The 23,316-nt window shown below is 37.8% G+C and overlaps 1 protein-coding gene across 3 annotated transcripts in view; it reads left to right on the top strand.

The window, feature by feature from the left end:
• DCBLD2 (discoidin, CUB and LCCL domain containing 2) overlaps positions 1 to 23,316 on the top strand; it is a 95,426-nt gene that overhangs the window by 51,714 nt on the left and 20,396 nt on the right. For all 3 annotated transcript variants that reach the window (XM_062004378.1, XM_062004370.1, XM_062004364.1), the window contains exons 2-5: positions 14,004 to 14,231; positions 19,800 to 19,937; positions 21,117 to 21,168; positions 22,718 to 22,790. In XM_062004378.1, coding sequence (XP_061860362.1) covers positions 14,004 to 14,231; positions 19,800 to 19,937; positions 21,117 to 21,168; positions 22,718 to 22,790 — 491 coding nt within the window. The remainder of the gene's footprint in view (positions 1 to 14,003; positions 14,232 to 19,799; positions 19,938 to 21,116; positions 21,169 to 22,717; positions 22,791 to 23,316) is intronic.

The raw sequence follows: 23,316 nt of genomic DNA, 5'->3' as shown, positions 1-23,316 counted from the left end.
GAGACATGCTCCAGATCCTTTACTAGCTTTGTAGCCCGTCTCCGGATCCTCTCCAGCACCTCAATGTCCTTCTTGTAGAGAGGAGCCCAAAACTGGACACAGTATTCGAGGTGCGGCCTCACCAAAGCTGAGTAGTGCCATTCTGTGTGATCTGAAATAGCTCATGGTCATTCAGACAGTGGTGGCTGAAACAAACAGCTGTAGTGACTGTTGTACTTCTTGGGCGCTTACTTTTTCAAGGGTGTCTCAGTGAGCTTTTTCACTGAAGTACTGTGTTTTGCTTGCATTATACCAAATTCTGAAGTTCCTGGGACAGGTGGGAAGGCTAGAACTAACTGTGACTGTGAACTTTGTTTCCTTTAACTTTGTTTCAGACTTGGAAATAACTGTCTATCCCTTTTGGTCACTAACATAACCTTACAGTTGAGATCTTGAAACCTCAAAGAATCTAACAGTGTCCTTCAACTATAAATTTGCAAAGGAAATGGCTTGGAGAGATGGAAACAGAGAAGGTGGCTTTAGCTACATATCCAGTAGCTGAAACAAGAGGGAGGGAGAGACTTTGTAGGTTCTCCCTAGATGTCCTGCAAGACTTGATTTCCTTCTGGAATAGGGGACGGAGCTGTTCCAGCTGCCAAAGGCAGCCCATTGCAGGTGTCTTTGTCCTGCTGCAGAGAGCTCCTGACATGTAAATATAAAGCACTACCACAAAACCATCTGACATATGAGCATCTGTCATGTGTTGCTCTTCATCCAAGTGCCATTTTCTACTCTTGCTAAATTAAATTAGGTGGTGTCTTTTTGCCCGTTGTATCCATTGTCCTTGGCTGGGCCAATCTGGGAAGAAAAGGGTCGCAGCCAAACCCATAAGGAATTGTTTTGATTTAAAAGACTCCTAGCTCTTTGGACTAGACCTTTATTATCCCTCAAATTAACGTTAGAAAAGTGTTTTATGATGAGGAGGGTAATGCTCTGTTGAACTATTTGGTTTTGCTAATAGAATAGTTTTACTTAGGAATGCAGAGTGTTTTGGAGCTGCAGGATTCAGGGATTGGTACATGTAGGAGTTCTGAGGGAAATGCTCTTTATCCTGTGCTAAGAATTGTGGACGAATTTTTCAAAACTGGAACTTAAAATTCTGCCAGGCTTAGCTGACATGTCTGCTGATTCAGGTTTTCTGATGCACTTTTCACTTTCCAGCACTGAACCTTCAATGCAAATGTGATGAGGAGGACCAGTAATGCTCTAGAGAATCATGAGGAGGAAAGCTAATATCTCGGCAAAGATATTTTTTCCTCCTTCAGTTACTGAGCCTTATTTGAAGTGATTAAGTAGGTCTGGTGGGCAGAAGGTACATACATGTGTTCTGCAGAGCTGTCCTTTCAGAGAATCACAGAATGGTAGGGGTTGGATGGGACTTTTAGAGGTCATCTAGTCCAACCCCCCTTGCTCAAGCAGGGCGTGCAGTTGGGTTTTGAAAACCTCCAGAGAATGAGATTCCACATCCTTTCTGAGCAGCCTGGCCAGGGCTCCCTTACTAGAAAGAAGTTTTTTCTCAAGTTCAATTGGAACATTTGTGTTCCAGCTTTAGTCTGTTACCTCTAGTCCTTTCTGGGAGATTGCCTCACAGTACATCTGTAAATACACAGTACATACACAGACCTCAGCCCGGCTCATCTTCAGGAGCCTGCTGAGGTCGTGCCAGCCTAGTCCACTCCTCTAAAGAATGCAGGAATCACCATTTTCTGTAAACACTCTTAAGAGTTCTCATACTTTATCCCATAATGTATTGCATTTTGCGTTGAATTTAAGCAACATGTTGTTTATATATGTGTGTATGTGTCTGTACATGGCAATAAAATATCTAAGCTAGTGGTAAAAAGGTAATGTAAATGTTGTTTCAGAAGCTCATAGGCTCTTGCTGTGTGCATCTCAAGCTAATGACCTTCCAGGATATTAATGCAGTCTTTAGGAAAAGTATTTTCCTGCTACTGTATATAGATGCTAAGGTTTCAAGATTTGGGTTTGGAGGAATGATGTCTTATGTTATTCACATGAGTGAAAAGTAATCCATCATCTTTTCTGCAGTTCTGCCACCTGCATTATACTCGGGGAAATGATGCATTAGGTTTTTTATGTAATCACTGCTGTTCTGTATAGTTTCAGTCATCGGCTAGTTAAGTGCTGCCTTGAATGCATCAGCTTTGATAGCTCAGGTAATCACTAGTAGAAGTGCAAGCCTTGTTGGAATTGCTGTTTGACATATTGGCAAATGTTTCTATATTGGTTACTTTATCTGTATTTTGAGAAGTTTTTAAGCTATTAATGTCACTCCCAGTTTTGTAGCCACATCTTGTGCTTTGGGGGAGCAGTTGGGATTACCTAGAATTTGTTTTGTAGTCAAAAGATTTCCCATTCCTCCTATGTTTTCTGATTACATTGGCTTTAGATTAATTTGTTTAATTAAGTATTATGGAACATCCATGGTCCTTGTTTTTTAAATAGTAGTGTAGTTGAAACCATTGTCCAAGCATAGACTGGATTTGAGATGAATGGGAAGAGGGGGAGATAGTAATATTAACATAAAAGGACATGTAACAACCTCTATTAAAATAAGAGCTATGAAGTCTTCAGTGCTGTGTTTTATAGGGAGTGGTGGATTCTCTGTGAAATCTGTTCAGTAATATGGTAAGACTATTTAATACCATACTTTGCTAAACACTGTGCTTTGCCTTCCATTATTTGAGGCAAACAGCTCAAAGTGTGCTATTCATGTTCTGTCTGAGCTTGTTGCTTTATAGCTAAACACTTTTTGTGGTATTGGAATTTAAAATCATACTTGACAGTGTGATAGTGACTTGACATTTGGACCACAGAATCACATTGATTTTGAAGGTTAGTTTTGTTTGAAGAATTCTTTTGCGTTTGATAAAGAAAACAAGCCGTGACCTTTGGATGAGCAAGAAACATTTAACCTGTGCTGTTTCTTTTGAGGCATGTAATTTCTGCTGTTTCCCTTCATGACCGTGACAAGTTTCCCTTGGTGAAGAGATGTAAGAGGATAATGTTTCATTGTGGTTGCTAAACTCTTCAGGAATGAATTTAAGGGAGATTAAGTTTGTACCTGTTTAGCTACTGGTGTCTCAGTTATTTCAGTCAGCTGGATCTTAGAATTGATACTTCTTATGGCATTTAGGTGCTTCCTGTTGGCATTTCCTACGAAATTTCCGTGTTTATAGTTGTCAGTTCTGCTTGGATTAGATTCTTTTTTTTTTTTTTCCTCTGTGAACACTGGAATGAAAATAATTCACTATGAGTTGGCAGTCTGTAAGGCTTAAAACCGCTGATGGATGCTGAAGCTCAGTGATTAGTTGTCTCTTTGAGTATGATGAGAGTAGTTGCACGCTGAGAATCAAGCACATCAAGCATTTATCTTTGACAGTAAGTGATGACATATACTTCTAAATGTTCTGTTGTGAGTTTGCAGTTTGACTATGATTTGAGTTGACCACTCTAGCTATAAAAGTAATAGATTCAGAGTAACAATGTAAAATAAAATATTAAGTACATGAACCATTACAAGTGCAAGGATACTTAGCAGCTATTGGCAGTTGTTTTAATAAGGTAAATCCTGGATTGCCGGAAGCAGAATATGTGTAAATGAGGGCTGAATATTTACTTTTCAGATGTGCTTGCTTTTAATTTTTACTGACAGGGAGAGGCTATTTTGCCCTGTTCACTTATCTCTGTAGGATAAGTGTTCTGTGTTTTGACTGAGGTAGTCATTGTTTTCTTACCCTTATTTGACTGCTGATCTTAAGAATCTGGGTTCTTAGTATCTTACTGAAAGTACTAAGTCTCTAATTTTCAACTGAATGAACTTCTGTCCTGTTGATAGAAATTCCATGCATCTTGGTTTTGAAAGGGTAACACAGTTAGGAAAGTTCCAGTTCTGCACCATTGTAACCATAGCAGACATAGCTGTTGCATTAGTAAATGTTTTTGAGTAAGATTTATCAACTTTGTTGTGTTATTCTTGGCAACAGTAGTACTGAGTAAGGGATTCACTCCTATGTTATAAGTAAAGTAGGTGTATTTTTAAAGAATATCTTAGAAACAGTTGATTTGGAGGTTTCCTGTTTATTTTTCCTCTCCAACTGATTAAAGCATGCTAGCCTTAGAAGTAGCTAAAATTCTGTCTTTCAAGATACCTTTAAATGAAGTCTGAAAACCTTCTGGAAACTTAAATTTAATACAACATCTAAATTCCCTTTGGTTACAATTGTGACTAGCCAACTGTAAGTAGCCGTGACATACAAGAAATCATACTTAAAAGGGCCCTTCTGGTCTTCAGTACCGTGAATCCATCTTTCTGTGAATTGACCTATAAATTAGGATCAGAGAGGTTCAAACTTGACACTGTCTTTTTGAGAGGTAAAGTCTAGAGGGTTTTTTGTTTGGTTGATTGTATGTGTGTGTGTTTCCTATGTGGTTCATTTATTTGGTTTTGGTTTTTAAGAAATATTTCTGCAGTGTTTTCTTTAGGCCAAAGTTTGTCTTTCACTGGCAAGACTATATAACATCAATTTTGTTAACTGTAGTATTAAAAAAAGTAAATCAGTTACTTTCAGAATATTTTTTCCTGTTGTGTGGTTTTCCTTCAGGTTTGCTAACATTTTTCGTTGTTCAGTAGAAGTATTAAATAAATGTTCCAGCAGTTTTGTTGCAGTTATTCTACATTCTATTATTAAGCTTTAGTTTTATATTGAGGTGAAGCTAAATTGGTGTATTAATTAGACTTGGCAAGACAAACAACTTCTATAGCTACTTGGATGGAAATGTTTTTTGTTTAGAGAATCCCCCCCAGATCTTTAGTATCTGAAGTGAAAAGATAAATTAGGAATACAATAGAAACAGTAGGTGAATTTACAGTGGCACAATTTTACTTGGTTACCCCTCGGGCACAGGAGATTTTTTCTCTGAAGGAATGGTTTACTGCATTGATCTAACATGTATGTGGAGTATGTGTGGGCATGTTTGCCCTTTGTCCACAAAGGTTTTCGTGATTGACAGCTGTTGCATCTTTAGTCAGTTAAAGCTGTATCTGGTCACTTTAACTTTGCTCTAAAACGGTTAAGATGTGGAGAAAAATGTTTTCACTTTTTCAGTGTGGTGGAGAAGCTACTGGTGTTTAATTTTTCTTTTACAAATCTATGAGATTTGTGAAACCAGGAAAACCTAAAACACATCTGTTCATTTCTATTTTTATACTGTCGTATACAGGTGCCAAATGTCCCATTATCACAAGAGTGGAAAGTGAGGTGCATCAAATTTACTTGTCAATGCTTTTTAACACTTAGATATGAAGTCCCATGATGATTGATTTTTGTCTCTTTCTCAAGTATATTTGGAAACTGCTGTTACTTAATCTCTTCATTTTTAAAAGCTGTTTTGAATGTCTTCAGTTCTATAACATGACCTATCCTTTTTTTCTTGCTGTGAAGAAGTTAGAGAGAAGCTGATGGGCAAGATTAAAGGTCACACATAGTTTTTACTGGAGCTTCGCACACTACTGACTTCCTACATGTTATAGTTTTACCTCTTAAAAACCAGCAACTCAATTGTTTAAGTTTATTGTTATCTTCCTAGTTAGTTGCCTTATGATTCGGTAGTACATAGTGTTTGTTTTATTAATTGTATTTGTAGAGGGTCACAACTGTGAAAATACCTTCCCTTTAAGGGAACATCTACAAGGTAAAATTAGGAAATAATTACCTTCTAGAACAGGTTGTGTATTATATTTCACTACACTAGAATAAAGCCACAAAGCTCACCATTGGAAAACCCCAAACAGTCCCTGTTGTAATTTTGAAGTTAAAGTTGAAAATGAGTGTTAGAAATTCAAATGATGCTGTATGTCACCCACACCGGCAGAAGGAAATACCAGTGTAGAGATGTGGAGTGTAACTGTTTCATGAATTGGATCACAAACTTTAAAGAGAGGTAGAAACTGATAAAAGTTACTGTTCTTGATGAAGTTACAGGGTGTAAATAATTCCATCTGGTTTTTGAGACTTTCTTTTCAAAAGCTTCTAGATGTTTTTTGTTCAAGTACCCAAACCATAAGCTTCCTGCTGTCCTCTGTTGGTTCCATGGTGGTGAAACATGATTTTTACCACTGGCTGCTGCTGTCTCACCCCCTCCTCCCTGTCTCTATCTGGCATCCTCACCATTGTGCACCCTCCAGTGATTGTTTGATCCCTGTTGACCCATACCTGTACCCTTACTCAGTAAAAGGCAAATAGGATGGTAGCCTGGATGTGAAGCTTCTCTACAGCTCAACAGGGGTATAATAAGCAGTCAGCAATGGAATGGGGATGAAGTTACAGCTTTGTGTAAAAGGCAAGATGGTACTGCAGCAGCTGGTGTTTAGGTCACTGTGTGCCACCACGGATCTCCAGTGTAGGCTGTGTGGTCTCATTTATGAAATGGTAATGGAAGTGAGAAAAAGAAGGCTGTAATGTTAATTGAGCATGTGAATTACTGGTATACTTGCAGATTCTTTTTCTTCTTTGTTGACATATGTAAGACTTCAGAAATTTCATTTGGTCCAGGTGTGGTGAGGAGTTGGAACACCTCACAGGACATTCAAAGTGTATTCTGACCGTGACTGCTTATTCTCATAGTTTTACGTGACCATCTGTGTGTTGTCATTTCATTCATCAGCTGTGTTTCTGCTGTTTAGCACTTAGAGCACTGATGCACAACAACAGTTATTTTAATGAAAGTGTTGGTGCAGATTGCTAAGCAAATGATATGTTTTGGGAAGTGGACAAGCTGCGTGTGCCAGACAAAAACAACGTACAACAAGAGTTGCCACTGTGATGCAGTATGGGCAGCAGATCAGGAGGAATTCTGCAGTTCATATCATTGAATGCAGAGCCCTCTTACAGAGTCCTCATGTAAATCACTTTTCACCTTGGCTAGCCTGTCTTTGTAGACTGCATTTGCTTGTGTACAATTTAAGCGTCACAGCTGTCCCTGGGGACTCACATCATGTCACTCACTTCAGTAAGCAAAAGCTCTGCAATACAGTCTTACACAGCTGATCTTTATTTTCTGCTCTTTTAAAGTAGTCAGTTTGGTTAGTACATTACAGCAAAGGAAGCAGATACCATACTCACTCTGATGATTTAACAGTTTGAGGTAATTTGTTGTAAAATATTACTATATTTTGGATGTTTAATTTAACAAGGCTAAGTGTTATTATTTTCTATGAAATTCAGTGGCTGAAAACTAAGACTGTATTTCCAGAGATGGTGATTGAAAAGCTGTGCGTGCAGATGAAAATAATAAAGGGCTAATTATCACTAGCCCAGCATGTGACTAGTGTTGTAAATGAAAACAGTAAAATTTTATTGTAATGGCATCTTAAATTTTGTACTTTTGCTGTAAGTGCAAGAATCAGCCTCTGTCAGCCCTGCCTGCCTCTCTGCTCCCTGGAGTGTCAACATTTTGAAAGGCAAACCATTTATTGTGCTTTACCTTTTGTCGTGTTCCTATTTTTTTTTGAACTTCAACCCATCATCTCGTCACCCTTCTAAGGGTGCTCCACACTAAGTAAATAAATCCTAGCTGAGAAAACCATAATCCCACCTGTCCTCCTTTCCTTGCCCTACCACTCACTAGGAGTTGCACAATGAGCTGCCTCAGGGATGTGAGTTGCCTGTGTACAAATACATAAAAGGTAGGTATCAGGAGGATGGAGCCAGGATATTCTCAGTGATATTCAATGATAGGACAAGGGCCAAGGGGTACAAGCTGGAACATAAGAGGTTCCAAAGAAACGTAAGGAAAAACTTCTTCACTGTGAGAGAGCACTGGAACAGGCTGCCCAGGTGGGTTGTTGAGTCTCCTCTGGAGGCATTCAAAACCCACCTGGATGAGCTCCTGTGTGACCTACTCTAGGAGGTCCTGCTCTGGCCAGGGGAGTTGGACTAGATGATCTTTTGAGGTCCCTTCCAACCCTTAAGATTCTGTGATTCTGTGAAATATAACACTGTACAGTGGGAATGGGTAGGGGCACTGGTTTGCCTTCAGCCAGCTCAGTCTGTGAAACCGGTGTGCCACTCCTGTGTGACTGGTCTTCCCACGGTAGGGATGGTTTCTACATTTCTGGTTGAGATTCAAGGTTATTTAAAATACAAACCCAGGCTGGCAGTGCTGGTGAAAGAAGCAGTTGCTGGTGTTTCCCTACCCTCATACTGTCATCTGTCAGGGAAGGCACTGCTGTATGTGCACACTGAAACAAATGAAGGGATTGCTCTAGGTTAAAACTAACAGCTATTTTTATCTCTACTCCCTGGTCTGGTTTACCATGTGGCTGCAGAAGTGTTTACCTTCAGTTGCCAAAAGTGAGAGGCAGACAAGGCTTGCTTTTGTCTGTGGCTACACTGATTTAAAGTGCTTTCAAGTGTTTATTGAGCTGTGGCCTCACTTGTGGAAGTGTGGGGTATTTTATGTTGTGAAATATCTGTAGTGGGATGAAATGTTCAAACCAGTGTGTTACTGAGTTAGAAAAATGACTTAAAGGTAAAGGTGGACTGCGTGCTTGGCCAGAATTAATGAAGAAAATTAATTCTGACAGAGGAGCAGATTTCTTCCTGAAGAATATAGTTCTTTGAATTTTGGTGGAAACAGCAGTGTTTGGAGGACACAAATAAGGCCACTGGTAAATATGTGGAGAAGTTACTTGAAATTTTATGTTTCTGTGGTCTTAATTCCTCAGTGTTTCTTATTTGTGGAACTGTTGTTGTGTAAACTTTCTTGTGCACACTGAGGACAGCAAAAAGTACACACAGAGTCTTTTATTCACACATCTATAAAAAGCAGGGAAATGCAGGTCACAGGAGCTAAACAGAAGAGCAGAAATTATAGTGGTACATTGAATCAGAAAGAGTTGTATACTTGGAGTTAAAATGAGCACTTTAAAATGTATTTTCGCTTACATAACTTCAATAGATTTGGTTCTACCTTTGCTTAGTTAAGAAAGATTTAATTGCATCTGTATGTAGTCACAAACTTACAGAATATCATAGCTTAAGTACGTCAAATCTTTTCAGGAAACCTACTGGTTAAATTGAGTTTGTTCAAAAGGCAGCGCCACATGTTAAAATTGAGATCAGTGTTTTGATATGCATCAGTTATTGTGCCTTATAGACTCTAATCTTAAACTCCATGATGTCTTTATTTTATCATTCCGTCTTCTCCAAGTAAGGAATAAGAAAGCATTCTGCAGTCTTAAAGATGAATTTTTAACATGGTTTGGTAGTGAGAACAAGATTAGCAGTCACAAACAGCAGCCAGTGTCACGGGAAAAAGTTGTGATTAATTGACTTCAACAACTATAAAGAATAGTTTATCTTTTTTGTGGGTATTAGTACTTAGCACCCATTCCAGCATGTGCAGTATCCTCTCATTTTATGAAATGTCATGTTTTCTTCTTATCCAATACATTTTGGTATGTTTGTATTGGGTCAAGTTTCTTATTTTGTTGATGTAAAGAACTTGGGTATAAGAAATCATTCTAAATCATCTGTGTGATTGCATCAGACATCAACGTGCCATAGCCTGAGAATCATATGTAGTCTGTCAGGATAATTCATCCAGACTGCATTCAAAGGCGCCTGCAGAAGAGATGAATGGTTCTCCTGAGGACAGCAGTCTGCTTTCCCCTACCAGCTTCTTAAGAGGCAGCCATGTTTCTAACACACATTCTGATGAAGAACCGGGCTTATTCATGTTTGCTGTGAGCGTGAGCCTCAGGACACATGAAATCCTACACATGTCTACAGACCTTCCAGCAAATATCAGGTGTGAGGAATGCACACAAGTGATCCAGTGCTTCTGTGAAGAGCTTCATCAGTTCTGCAAGTGCAGGCGGTCTGTTGCGTGACAGAGAGGGCTGTAAGAAAGCAAGAGACTCATTCAACTGTGTACTGACAACAGGAGTTGTCAGCCCACTCAGGAATAATTTATTTAGGAATTGATTTCTGTCTCTCCTCTGTGTTCTCAGATACTCCAGTCTCATGCACACACAGATTAACAGAAGCAAAAGATTCTGTGGCAATTAAAATGAACAAAGTGGCTAATGCTCCTGTGTATATGGCTGTAGTGCAAAGAATTGTGCTTTCTCGTGGCTGGATAAATTGCTGAGTATTACAGATTACTCCCCTGATACAGGATGTCTGTAGGTGTCTCTGGAGTTGATCGGTGGTATTTATACAAGTTTGGCAGAGATTATGAAGTACCATTTACATAGAGAGGCTCAAGAACTGCTCTTTTACAGTAACAATAAAATGAGGTTTCATTGTCCTGCAAGTTTCACTGGAAATGTGATTTTTTAGAAATTTCCAAGCTGCTGCCCTTGGCAGACTGCATATTGCATGCCACACATGCAATAGTAATCTTTAAATTCTTCATGCATGAAGTGTGTCTGTCACTTCTACTGTTGCTAACCTAAGTGAAACACATGACAAAATGAGATCTAATATGTCCAGTCAGAACTAGCTACTTTTATGAACTGGCTTCATAGTGAGACGATGCTGTAGATAAGTTATGCACAACTTTTTTCTTTTTGAGTATGCTTTGACAACAGGTTCTTTAATACGGATAGATTAGAGAAGAATTTTTCTTTGCATGTTTTCAAGAAAGCCTACAATGAAAGGGAAATTTGAGATTTGCATTTCCAGTGAGTTGCGTGAGACAGATGACAAAGTTTTTCTATCTAGCCACAGGAAACAAGACTGATTGTTCCAAGCTACAAGGGGAAATCTGGCTTTTCTTAGTGATGTATCTTTAAAAGAAAAATCGAAATGTTTTTTTAAAACTAACAATATATTTTTTGAATTTTATCACCTAAACCTTTAAGAGTAGTTTTGGAGCTCTTTTGCTGTTCTCATCAGAAAGATGTGCTTTGTTCATCATACAAACCTGGTGCCAGTATTGTTTCACACTTGAGAGAGTTGAACAGGAAACTAGTGCAGAGCATGGTTGAAATGAATGTTAGGTGTGATCTTTTCAACTTTTAACTGGTGAAGTACACAGTTTATGTGCAGTTTAGGTCAAAGAGGCACAAGCTTCACTTCATCTTTCAGCAGCATAGACTTAAGATGATGAAGTGTAGGGAAGAATCAAAAATACATAATCATGTGCGTTATTGGTTTTTCCGGTTGTAAGAAATAGCATTTGTGTGGTTACTGCATTACAATAACAGGCTCATTGAAATGAGAAATAATTAACTACCAAGTATTCTAGATCATGCAAGCATTATTTGCCTTAAAATGCACTGAGAACAATGTATCTGCCCATACAGGTGAAAGCTAATATGATTTCATGTTCAAAAGGCCAAGATGTTAGCATATCTGAAGAGTATTTTCAACCTGTAAATGAGTAAACAGTTGCTTACCCCTGTCACAGGAGAGGAAAGGCACAGAACTGGTTAACTGGCATGTTTTTATTTAGGATGTAACCTAAAACTGACTGCTGCTTACGTTGAAAATTGGTTTTATATGTCTTCAGTACAAAGAATTTTAAAATACTAGCCACAAATAGCACCACAAGTAAAGATCTAGCATATATTTATTGTTTTTATTGTTAATATAAGTTTCATGCATTTTGTGATGTGTGAGTACTTGTCTGCAAAAAATTAGTTTACTAGCAAAAGAATCAGTATTTTTTCTTAACTGTTAAATGTATTGTGGCTAATAAGGAATGTGACATTTAAATGTTTACCAACTAGTAAACTGGAGCCTTACAGGTTGAATGATAAATCACTTAGGTTTTTAACATGCCTTTGGAAAGAAACCAGGATTAAAATGTTACACAAAACATACGGTTTAAGTTACCTCTTTGTAACACTGGACAATTGTGCCTCATGTATTAGAACAACAGTAATTTAGGAAAGGAATTTATTAGCTGTCACCCAAATGGGAATGATATTTGCCATAGAATGGAACACAGTGTTTTAAAGAAAATTGCCAAAATTGGATGAAGAAAAACATGACTAAACAACAGCTTTACAAACAGAACTTTAGGTTTTACTGAAGTGGATATCACTTACCATTTCCTAGGAAGAGGAAGCATTTTCCTTCAAGGTGACTTACAAGAAAAAAGCTGCAGTTTACATCTGTTTGTGATTCAGCATATACCACCAGCACTTTAGCGTGCAGCTGTCTTTCCATGGCTCAGTATATAAAGAGAATAGGTCTTATTACTAGACATCAGATGCTTTTCCAAACAGATTCATCCAACCTAGTAAAGCATCACAGTTTATTTTTCCTGGTTTATTTTATTTTTTTGTTGAAATACATCCAAGTTTTGAAATTGAGTTTAAACACATGTACAATTTTTGTCCCTAAAGCTTAGTTTAACTTTTCAAGTTTTATCGAGCAAGTACACATATTAGTGTGTAATATGAAACATTTTCAGGCAGACACTTCTAGTTGTCAAAACAAACATCTACTGTATCAAATGGTATAGATCATTGTGAATTTCTAGAGTGTGCAATCTTGACGTCATGTTAAATCTGTCCTGATTACTTTGTAGGAACTGCATATGCACTTAAACAGATAGTAAATGTGTTTGGACTGGCATTTTTAGCAGCATACCTAATCTGATTTTGGCCTGGTTTTGCTTGTGTCGCTTTATTCAAGATCGTGAAAGTTCCTAATTGTTTTTATGATAACATGCATAGATCTCTTTCAAAAGATCTCTGGACCTTCTAGTGTCAAAGTTTGGAAATGATAATAACTGTTCCTGGTCTACTCATTTCATGGACTAAATAAAAAAAAAATAGGCTTTGTAGCTATCTGGTGCTAAAAAAAATAAATCAGAGATGTTAGGAGGCTGATTTTGTGGGGCTTATGTTATTACAGGTGTTAATTTTGCTGGGAATACTTTCATTAATCTTGGTACTGCAATTTCTAAAGAGCCAGTGATGGTGGATGTCACTTAAAAATGTTCTTATTTCCAAAAGAACACACAAATTCTTACCATTCTTGTACTACATACTGGGGGAAATTCAAGTCTGGCTATTGGCTTAAGTAGATTTCTCAGTTTGATCTTTAGAATTTGATTTTGAGATTACATAAATTGTGCTATTTTTTCCCAGTAGTTAGACAAGTGGTCTTTTAGTAGTGTTACTGCTGCTTGAAGTTAACTCTCAAATGTTAGATAAAGGGCTCCAGGTTGGAGTTGTAATGTACAAATCCCCCTAAAATGAGCTGTAACAATTAATTACTGCATTCAAATTGTAGTATGGTAGAAACTGATGCACTAGCAGTTTGATGGTGGTCATATTCACAGAACCACAGAAACTTAAGGGTTGGGAGGGACCTTGAAAGATCTAGTCCAACGCCCCTGCCAGAGCAGGACCACCTAAAGTAGATCACGCAAGAACTCGTCCAGGTGGGGTTTGGGTATTCAGTACATGCTGTCATGGAATCACAGAATGATAGGGATTGGAAGGGACTTCTGGAGACCATCCAGTCCATTTTCATCATGTTGTGAGTACAATAACAATGGTAAAACTGATGTGACGCACACTGGTTTTATTGGCAGGCTTCTCCCACTTTCTCAAAACCGATTTTCCTGTGTACATAGATGTTGAGGGAATGTGAAATAGCAAGAACACTTTCTGTACCATTTATGCAATTTTTTAAGTCATTGTGAATGAACTTTTATATCATTGAGGAAGTCATAGCAGCTCTTTGGTCACCTACAACAAAAAGGTAAACTTTGGGCAAAGCTAGCTGAATAATATTTTCTCACAATTGCTGTTTCATCTGCATGTGACTTATATGGAGTTAGTTTTCTTGCAACATGATTAGTTAGAGTAAAAAACTCAACAAATCTTATACCACTGCTAAAACCCCGGGTGACTAAATCACTAGTGAAGCCTTGAAGGTGAACACACAGAGCTGATTTATTTGTTTCTTTTGTAGGTGATGGATGTGGACACACCGTTCTAGGCCCTGAAAGTGGAACTCTTGCTTCGATAAACTACCCGCACACCTCTCCCAATAGCACAGTCTGTGAGTGGGAAATTCGTGTAAAGCCTGGGAAGAGAGTTCAGCTCAAATTCGGCGATTTTGATATTGATGACTCAGATTCTTGTCATTCAAGTTATTTAAGAGTGCACAATGGGATTGGCCCCACCAGGACAGAGATAGGTAGGAGCTTTTATTATTGCTACTTAAGAGCTGTTGTCTTGTATAGAATTGGGATATACTGTTGACACTTTTGCTACTTTTTAACTGTCTCCTTGTTTAGCTGCTCAGAGCATAGAGAAACTGCTAGGTGTGTGACATTAGTTTTCATGAGCCCTACAAAACTGTTATAATTCAGTTGGATATTGGGAAGGTTAAGATCTTGCTTGAATGCATCATACAAATCTTTGTACAATGTGAATTTTCAGTCTTGTGAGAAATGACTTCCTCCTTGTGAGAAGGAAGTGTTTATTATTTACAAGAATCTCACGTAATGCAAATAAAGGAATTTTAGTAAATCTGTAATCAGAGCTATGTTTTTCCTGAGCTTCATATCAAGGAAACCCCGCCAAACTTGGAGGAGTGCTGAGTGTACTGTACCACAGTAGGAAACCAGATACCAGATACCAGTTTTAATAAATTTACTACTGATAGTACTATAAGAAAGCAAAGATAAGGTAAGATTTTTCTGTATGCTATACAGGTCATCAGTTCAGGGAAGGGAGTACAGGTGGAACTGTAGCTTCATAAAAAGAAAAGTGGTAAAGAAAACAGTAGTCTGATTATCTCTCTGGTGTTGTGCTCATTTCAAGGATGCTTACCATTGTTGCTTAGCAGATGAACTATTTGGAATTACAGAATAGTCTTAATGTACTTACTCATAAGCAATTGCATTTTGTTTACTGTTATTAAAGTGTAAGTAAATGTCTATCTTCTTGACACAATTCCTATATCCTAAAAATGTACTGAAAAAATGATAAGTTGTAATGATAGCAGAACATCCTACATTTTCTTTTGTGGATAAAACTAGATGCTAAATGTAACACAGAAACTGTAGTAATCTTCAATTTGTCGGATTCTCAATGGAAACTGCACTTTAAGGGTTTTTTTGCTCTGACATTTCCCAGTAGCCTGCAAAGTTCATTGAAAGCACGTGGAGAGGGAATTGCAAAGCTATAGCTATCTTCATTAAAAAACCCATAAATGTGTGTGCATATATATCCTGAAATACATTTATTTTTGTATGGAATAGCTCTGATTTGAGCTGTTCATATTGGCTCTTATTAAAGGATGTCAGGCTTTAAAAGTTGCGTAGTTCAAGTATTCCCCATCTTCTGATAATGTCCGTACTTTAATTTTTGTCCTCTTTCAATTGACAAATTGAATTTTGTGAGTGTAAAGCAGTTTTGGGTTTTTTTTTTCAGAGCTGTGAGACATTATCATTTACATCAAGGCAGATGTAGGGTTTTAAGATCCTGGTCGTTACTTTCATCTTTCGCTAAAATTAGTTGTTATTGTGCAGATTAGTGTTATTTTCTTTCCTAAAGCTTTGGGAGAGAGAAAGCGAAATTTACTTGCATCAAGATTTTTTTCTTGTGCAACCAAATGCCCATCCCACTAAATTGAGTCTTTATAAAGAGGGTAGTGGAATGTTAGCTTTGTTAACTCTCTTTTCCATTGTTACCTAGGTAAGTGTATGTGAAAATAAATATGTGCTTGGAGCAGTTGAGCCAGACTTGGTCTAAAATAGGAAGCACTGGAGTCCTTAAATGGCAAGGAACGTGCAGTTCTGATAAGTCTATTACTCACTTTTACAAGTGACTTAATGGGTTTGAGTAAGTTTTCTGCTTCATTTGTTTCTCTTGACTTTCAGCTGTTCCCAGCTGGTATAGTAGCACAGTATGTTGAGCAATCTGTGTGTTTTTCCACTCCTAATTTATTAAATCACGACACAGTGATATAATAGTGGCAGATACAGATGATGCAGATTCTTGTTCATGTTTGAAGCAGCAAATACTAGAGAAATTAAACAGTAATCTGAATTTGTTTGGAAGAAATATGGAATTATCTTAAATTGTTCCATTCAAGACTACTGACATGGCCTAACATTAAAATATTTGTATTGCATAGAATCTGAACTTCACTGATACCTACCCGAAATGACCTAAAAATTGGCTGATGAGATTAAAAAATGAATTGTTAGTGGATTATTTTTCTGATAAAGAGAGAAGGTTTCTAATGAAACTTTTAAGGGCTGGTTCTCATTCCAAGCCTTTGAATATTTACCAATAAATCAAAACAAGACTGAAATCCTTGTGTATTTGGTTTTCCTCTAGTATAATTAAGACCTTGGGGTGTTCTTCTTAGATTTCATCACAGTCCAACCATTGTGTATCTACAGTCAGATCTACTTATTTAATACATACAGTATAAGCCTAGACCTACAGGAGCAGAAAATGTAAGCTACTGTGCATATTAGCTCTGCTGCTGTGATGTTGCTATATGGAAGCACTTGAGGTCCCCTCAGTGAGTAACTGCAGACAGACAGAATGATAGTATTACATCTTCTGCATGTACTATTAACAAAGGAGGCACAGGAGTCACGTTTTGTTCATTCTAGTGCCAACTTTTTTAAAAGATTGCCAAAAGTGTGGTGAGAGTCCAAGGAAGAGTTAGAAAAATTGTTTATACTCTGAAAACTATCTCTTGCAATGAATCATAAGGTGTATTGATCCACAGTTTGCCAAAGGCTGTATCACTGTGGTGCAAGCAGGACTGCATAGTTTACGCAAGCTAGATTTAAATGTCTTACCCACCATATTTGCCCAGAGAAGTTGTTGTTTCGAGAACAGTCTGACCTAGCCTGAGGGGAGTGTTGTGCTGGTCAAAGAATCACAGAACCATAAAATCGTTTCAGCTGGAAGAGACCTTTAAGATCATCAATTCCAGCCTTTGTCCCAGCCCTATCAACCACTAGACCATTTCCCTAAGTGCAATATTCAACTGTCTCTTAAACACCTCCAAGGATGGTGACTCCACCACCAGCCTGGGCAGCCCATTCACAACCCTTTCAGTAAAGAAATTCCTCTTCATATCCAGCCTGAACCTCCCCTGGAGCAACTTGAGGCTGTTTCTTCTTGTTCTATTGCTTGTTACTAAGGAGAAGAGACCATCCTCTGCCTTGCTACAACTTCCTTTCAGGTGGTTGTAGAGAGTGATACGATCTCCCCTGAGCCTTCTTTTGTCTAGGCTAAACAGCCCAACATCCCTCAGCTGTTCCTCACATGAGACGTGCTCCAGATCCTTTACTAGCTTGGTAGCCTGTCTCCGAATCCTCTCCAGCACCTCAATGTCCTTCTTGCAGACTAGGGCCCAAAACTGGACACAATATTCGAGGTCTAGCCTCACCAAAGCCAAGTACAGGGGAAGGATCACCTCCCTGCTTCTGCTGACAACACAGTTCCTGATACAGATCAGGATACCATTGGCCTTCCTGGCCACCTGGGCACACTGCTGGCTGATGTTCCACTGGCTCTCAGTCATCACTCTGAGGTCCCTCTGCCTGACAGCTTTGCAGCCACTCCTACCCAGGCCTGTAGCACTGCTAGGGATTGTTGTGGCCCAAATGCAGGACCCAGCACTTGGTCTTATTGATACTCATGGCATTGACCTTGGTCCAGCCATCCAGCCTACCTCAATCTCTCTGTAAAGCTTCCCTACCCTCAAGCAGATTGACACTTCCCCCCGTCTGGTGTCATCTGCAAACTTACTAAGGGTATACTGTATCTCCTCATCCAGATCATTAATAAAAACATTAAATAGGAGTGGCCCCGGTACTGAGCCCTGGGGAACACCACTTGTGACTGGCTGCCAACTGGATTTAACTCCATTGACAATGACTCTTTGGACTTGACCATCTAACTAGTTTTTCACCCAGGAAAGTGTATGCCCATCCAAGCAAAGAACAGCCAATTTCTCTAAGAGAACACTGTGGGAAACTGTGTCAAATGCCTTACTAAAGTCAAGGTAGACAACATCCATGGCCTTTCCTTCATCCAACAAGTATATCACCCTGTCACAGAAGGAGATCAGGTTTGTTAAACAGGACCTGCCCGTCATAAACCCTTGCTGACTGGACCTGATTACCTAGTTGTCCTGTATGTGCTGCATAATAGAACTTAGGATGATCTGCTCAATTGGGTTACAAGATCCAGAAAACAAACAAGAAAAAACCCGAAAAGGAAAAGCAGTAACTTGAAAAATGATACAGTTCATCATAGTGAGTGCACTTAATCATTGAAACATGACTTAGAGCAAAACATAGGGTCAACATAGAGCCTTGATAAAGGGAACATACTTCTTTGTAACTCTTACTGATAGCTAGTTTAACTAGTGAATTGAGGTAAAGTTGTACTCATACAGTATTATAGTTTTTATTAAAGTAGTGTAAAATCCAGTTTCTAGGGTTTTTATTAGAAAATACATGTGTTTAGTTAAAAAAACTGAATAAGCAACTTTTAGAAAGCTCTGAGCAATCATATGAATTTGTGTTTATAATTTTCAAAAATGTTACTAGTATTTGGAAGTGCAGTTCTATTTTTAAAGCAATTTGACATAACATTATATTTGTTAGTGTTATATTTGTTTTGTATTATATTTAAGAACTACTCTTGCAGGACAGTGTTATTGTACTCCCTCTAGTATTGCAATTTGACATTAGTTGAGAAAGAAATCTGGCTTTTGTTTTTGCTGTTTTACAATATGATAATATTGTCAAGCAAGCGACTAAATGAATTGTAAAGTGAGACATACACAGCGTGATTTGCTGATGTTGATTATCCACTTTGTTTATCTGCTGCATAATCTTAAGTGGATGGTTTACAACTTGAAATGATTAAGGGAGCCTACAGAACAGCACACTTTTTTTTTTCTCAACAGGTTAATAAGCTGATCAATGTTTTATTAAAGTTTTTAGTTGGTAGGACTGGAGAATTCTGTACTGACTCGGGTCTGTTTAACAGTCGTTCATCCAAGTACTGTCATTTGGTCATAACTGTACGATTTCATAGGGGAAATATTGTCATTATCTGCAGACTCCAGCATCTCAGTTTAAAATGAGATGGTCATTTTTGATCATTTTGGATAGGAAGTGAAGTATCCAGGTGCAAAACCTCTGTTAGGTTTTATAGTTGCAGTAAACCAGAAAATGAACCAACTGGCAATGTGTAATAATGGTGCTCACATATGCTTGGATATTAATGCTGAATGCAGTGCCTGCTGTTGTCCAAGATTGAGAAAAGTGGTTGAGAGAAACCTTGGAATGGTCGACAAGGAAGAAGTGCCCCAGCAGCTGAGGAAAGAGAAGATTTTGTTTTTTTTCTCATTTGGTTCTGCAGATGACTCCCATTGCCCTAACTGGATCCTTTTCCTTGACAGATTTCTCATGCTCTTCGATCAAATGTCTGCAAGGGTTATGCATAGCAAGAGGCGAATGGGATAAGGTCACATTTATTTGCAGGTGGTAAGGGTATGAGAGGCTCTTTCGTGCCTGTTGACAGTGACAAAATAAATGTGGTACCCATGCTCTGCCATTTGCTTGAAGGGGACACTGACTACATTATTGTGTCATGCACATGTATTTGGTTTTGAAGATACACCAGAAGGAATGTGAGCTTAAACTGCCAATGAAGTAAGGTGCCTATTGCCTGTGTTTGGTTTCATCCATGTCTGTTCTCCCCCTTTTCTTCATAGGAAAATACTGTGGGTTTGGCTTTCAAATGGATGGTTTAATTACTTCGAAAAGTAATGAAGTCACAGTACAGTTTATGAGTGGAACACACACTTCTGGACGTGGATTTCTTGCAGTTTATTCAACCACTGACAAATCAGGTATTTATAATTATTATATAGAGCTGCCCAGTAAAAACACAGAGTGAATTTATTTATTCCCATGTTCTCACAAATTAACTTGTAGAAGTGAAGACTTTCAATACAGTCTTCCTGATACTTCTGCACAGGAAATTGGACTGTCAGTTACTGTAAGTTACTGTAGTTTTAGAGAAATTATATCAAAGTTTACCTGGGATAGCAGATGAAGAATCACGGTTATCTATTATGAATGAAAGAACTGCTTCAGGTAAAGGACAAAATACATTTTCTCAGGTGGTAATCAAGATGGCATATAACTAACAAGTTTTCTTATCAAACTATGTATATTTTAGAGAGAATGACCTCATGGAAAATTTTATTTGAGTAACAGTGCCCTATACTCCCTCAGCTCTTTAATTATATAATTTGCTGACTACTTTTTGGGCTTTTAGCTATTTATTTTGATTTTTTTGGTTTTGGGGTTTTTTTTATATTTTTGGTTATTCCAGGCTCTCAAGGTGGTTGCTGTAGTTGTTTTGCATCTTTTTATACTCATTGTAAAGCTGAGTAATATACTTAGTCCAAAAGGAAATGAAGGCTTGTCAGCAACTGCTTTAGAAGGCAAAAGGCTTGAAAAAACCTTTCTAGAAGTAATTAAAAAAAGAGCAGATCAACAGTTTTCTGATGTTTTTCTCTCTATATTTTGTGTGTGCTGATACACAGCAGACAAACATGAAATTTGAGATAGCAGTCATGAATGTCAGTAACATGGCACTAATGTTCGTTCCCTGTACTGCCTGGTTTCACTACTGTTAAATGCTGAAAACACAGGTCTCTTTAGCTATTAATTTAATTTTGTGAGAAGAGTGTAGTTGTGTCTCTGAATTATCTTATAGGTCCTCTGAAGTATTAACTGTAAATTAAAATTAAGCTGTGCAGTAAATGGGTTTTTTGTAGTGTTTCTCCTCTTGTCTATGTCACATTCAGTGGATTTCACAGTTACTCAGACAAATTATCAAGGTTCTACTGTAATACAAAATCTATTGCAAGAAAATTTAGTAGGAATATGTGGGTTTTTTTCATTCTGAGACTTTTGATTAAGCTACAGAGGCTCAAATGTATGGTTTTTGTGCACTTTAAAAAGCACACTCGAGCTTGTTGTCTTTATCATCCTTTTGACCTAACATTTTTTCTTTCCAGACTTAATTACCTGTTTAGACAATGCAAGTCACTTTTCCGAACCAGAATTCAAGTAAGACTCATTTTACCTGTTTCCCTCCCAATCTCTGTAATGAAGTCACTTTAGTATTTCTACTTCAGTTTGTTATTATACCTGATGCAGCTTGAAAATTGACTGTCCAGAGAACTTAAGCAGCAAACTTTTTAGTGATAGAGCTGAAACGTTTTTACATTTTCACTCCTCCTCCCTCTCTCCTCACCTCCTCATTTGTTTTTATTTACGTGCAGTATACAGTAGAACCTCGTTAATTTGCATTAACATAGGAGCTATTAACTCATTCCCACAGAAAGAGTATTGCTTTTATAAACACATTTACAGCAGGTATACACCTTAAATACTGAAATTCATGTTACAGTTACCTAAGGAGCACTAAACTATGAAATGTGTTAGAAATTACAAGCCCGTTTCGTGGTTTGGTGTGAGTTAATGAGGTTCTGTGAAGACATAAAATGATGGCAGAAACATTTGTCATTTCCCTGTTTTTTCCTTCTCTATTTCCATCTAAAGCAAGGACAGCATTTAAAGCTGCAGACTGTTGTGAAGTACATAAACTTACCTTTTGGAGAGCTTCAGCCCTGGCATCATGAAACATTTTGAAGTACAACCTTTGTGTTACTGTCATTTTCCCAAGTTCCTAAATAGGGCTCTAATTGTAGGTTCTGGCCTTACTCCAACATGTGTTGACGTCTCTGAATCCCATTGTTTTCATGATACTTGCAAAGTTCTTTCAGCTGTTGTTGAACTGTGGTGAAAATGTTAATAGTTTACTCCAGTTTACTGTTAAGTCTTGAAAATTTAATAGGTTTTATATGTGCAGTATGTAATGGCACTAGCATTGACTTGCATCAGGAGTGGGTACAAATGTCTTTGCTTTTCGTGAGCTAGTGATATTAACTGAATTTGTCCATTTGTTACAATCAAAGCATTGACAGCAACTATTCTAAAATAACATTACTTTTCATAGAATCATAGAACGGTAGGGTTTGGAAGGGACTTTTAGATATCATCTAGTCCAACCCCCCTGCAGAAGCAGGTTCACCTAGATCAGGTTGCATAGGAATGTGTCTAGGCAGGTCTTGAAGACCTCCAGGGAAGAAGACTCCACACCTTCCCTAGGCAGCCTGTGCCAGGGCTCCATCACCCTCACAGATACATTCTTTCAGATCTTTTTGAGATGTATTCTTTAAGAATGCAAAACAAATAGATTTGCAGGTCTGTAGTTTATAGGAAAAAATAATAATGGTACTTACCCGACTTTCCATTTACAGAAGCCATGCAGTGTTTATATTATAAAATGCTGGCTTTATTAATTTATGATATTGACACTGGAACTGTAGTTTCAACTACACTTTAAAAAAACACTCTAAAAAACTTTTTCAAATGTCTAATCTTCCTGAGTATTTTGTCTGATTTGATATGTCTTCAATTTGGATTTATCCTTAAACAGTGATATGTGAATGATAACAGTGTATTGTAAATCAAAAGCATAGTGACTGTTTTATAACGTTATAAGAATTGTAGTTGCGTGCATATCTTGATTTGGTATTTTGTTCTCTTCCAGTAAATATTGTCCAGCTGGATGTGTCATTCCTTTTGCTGACATTTCAGGCACTATTCCCCATGGATACAGGGACGTAAGTAAAAATTATGTGAGCTTAAGTGAATTTTGGAAAAATGCACACTGCATGATTACAAGTCAATTCTAGGCATTCACATTAGCTCTTCTGCCTGAGTTCTGGAACTTGTATCTCTTAAAGTGAATAGCACGGGATGCCCAATTTTGCCCAGCTGCTGAATGGCTGAGACATCAGATGTTGCTGTGTCCAAGAACTGAAGTAGTGTAGTAGAGACTCAACATTTTTTTCAGGCCTGCTGAGAAGGGTGGATCAATGAAAATATTGTTTTCTGTGTCCTGTTCTTTTTATGTTGGCTTTCTCAGGTTCTGAAATTCAGATTTATAAAGAGAGAAACAGTTCTTTTTAGTGGTGTCCCGTTTTTGACACTAAACAGAGGGTCTCAGTTGTTATCTTTTTATTACAACTTTTTAAATCAGCAGCTATAAAACCATTTGCAAAACAGAGTTAATAATGTAACAATAATTCTGTGAATTAGAAATTAAAATCTTTATCATGTACTTAGAATGCCACAAAAATCTATACA

This window comes from Colius striatus, chromosome 1 (assembly GCF_028858725.1).
Source record: "Colius striatus isolate bColStr4 chromosome 1, bColStr4.1.hap1, whole genome shotgun sequence".
NCBI classification, from domain to species: domain Eukaryota; kingdom Metazoa; phylum Chordata; class Aves; order Coliiformes; family Coliidae; genus Colius; species Colius striatus.
Note: the sequence above shows the minus strand (reverse complement) of the source record. Positions and strands in the feature narration are given on the sequence as shown.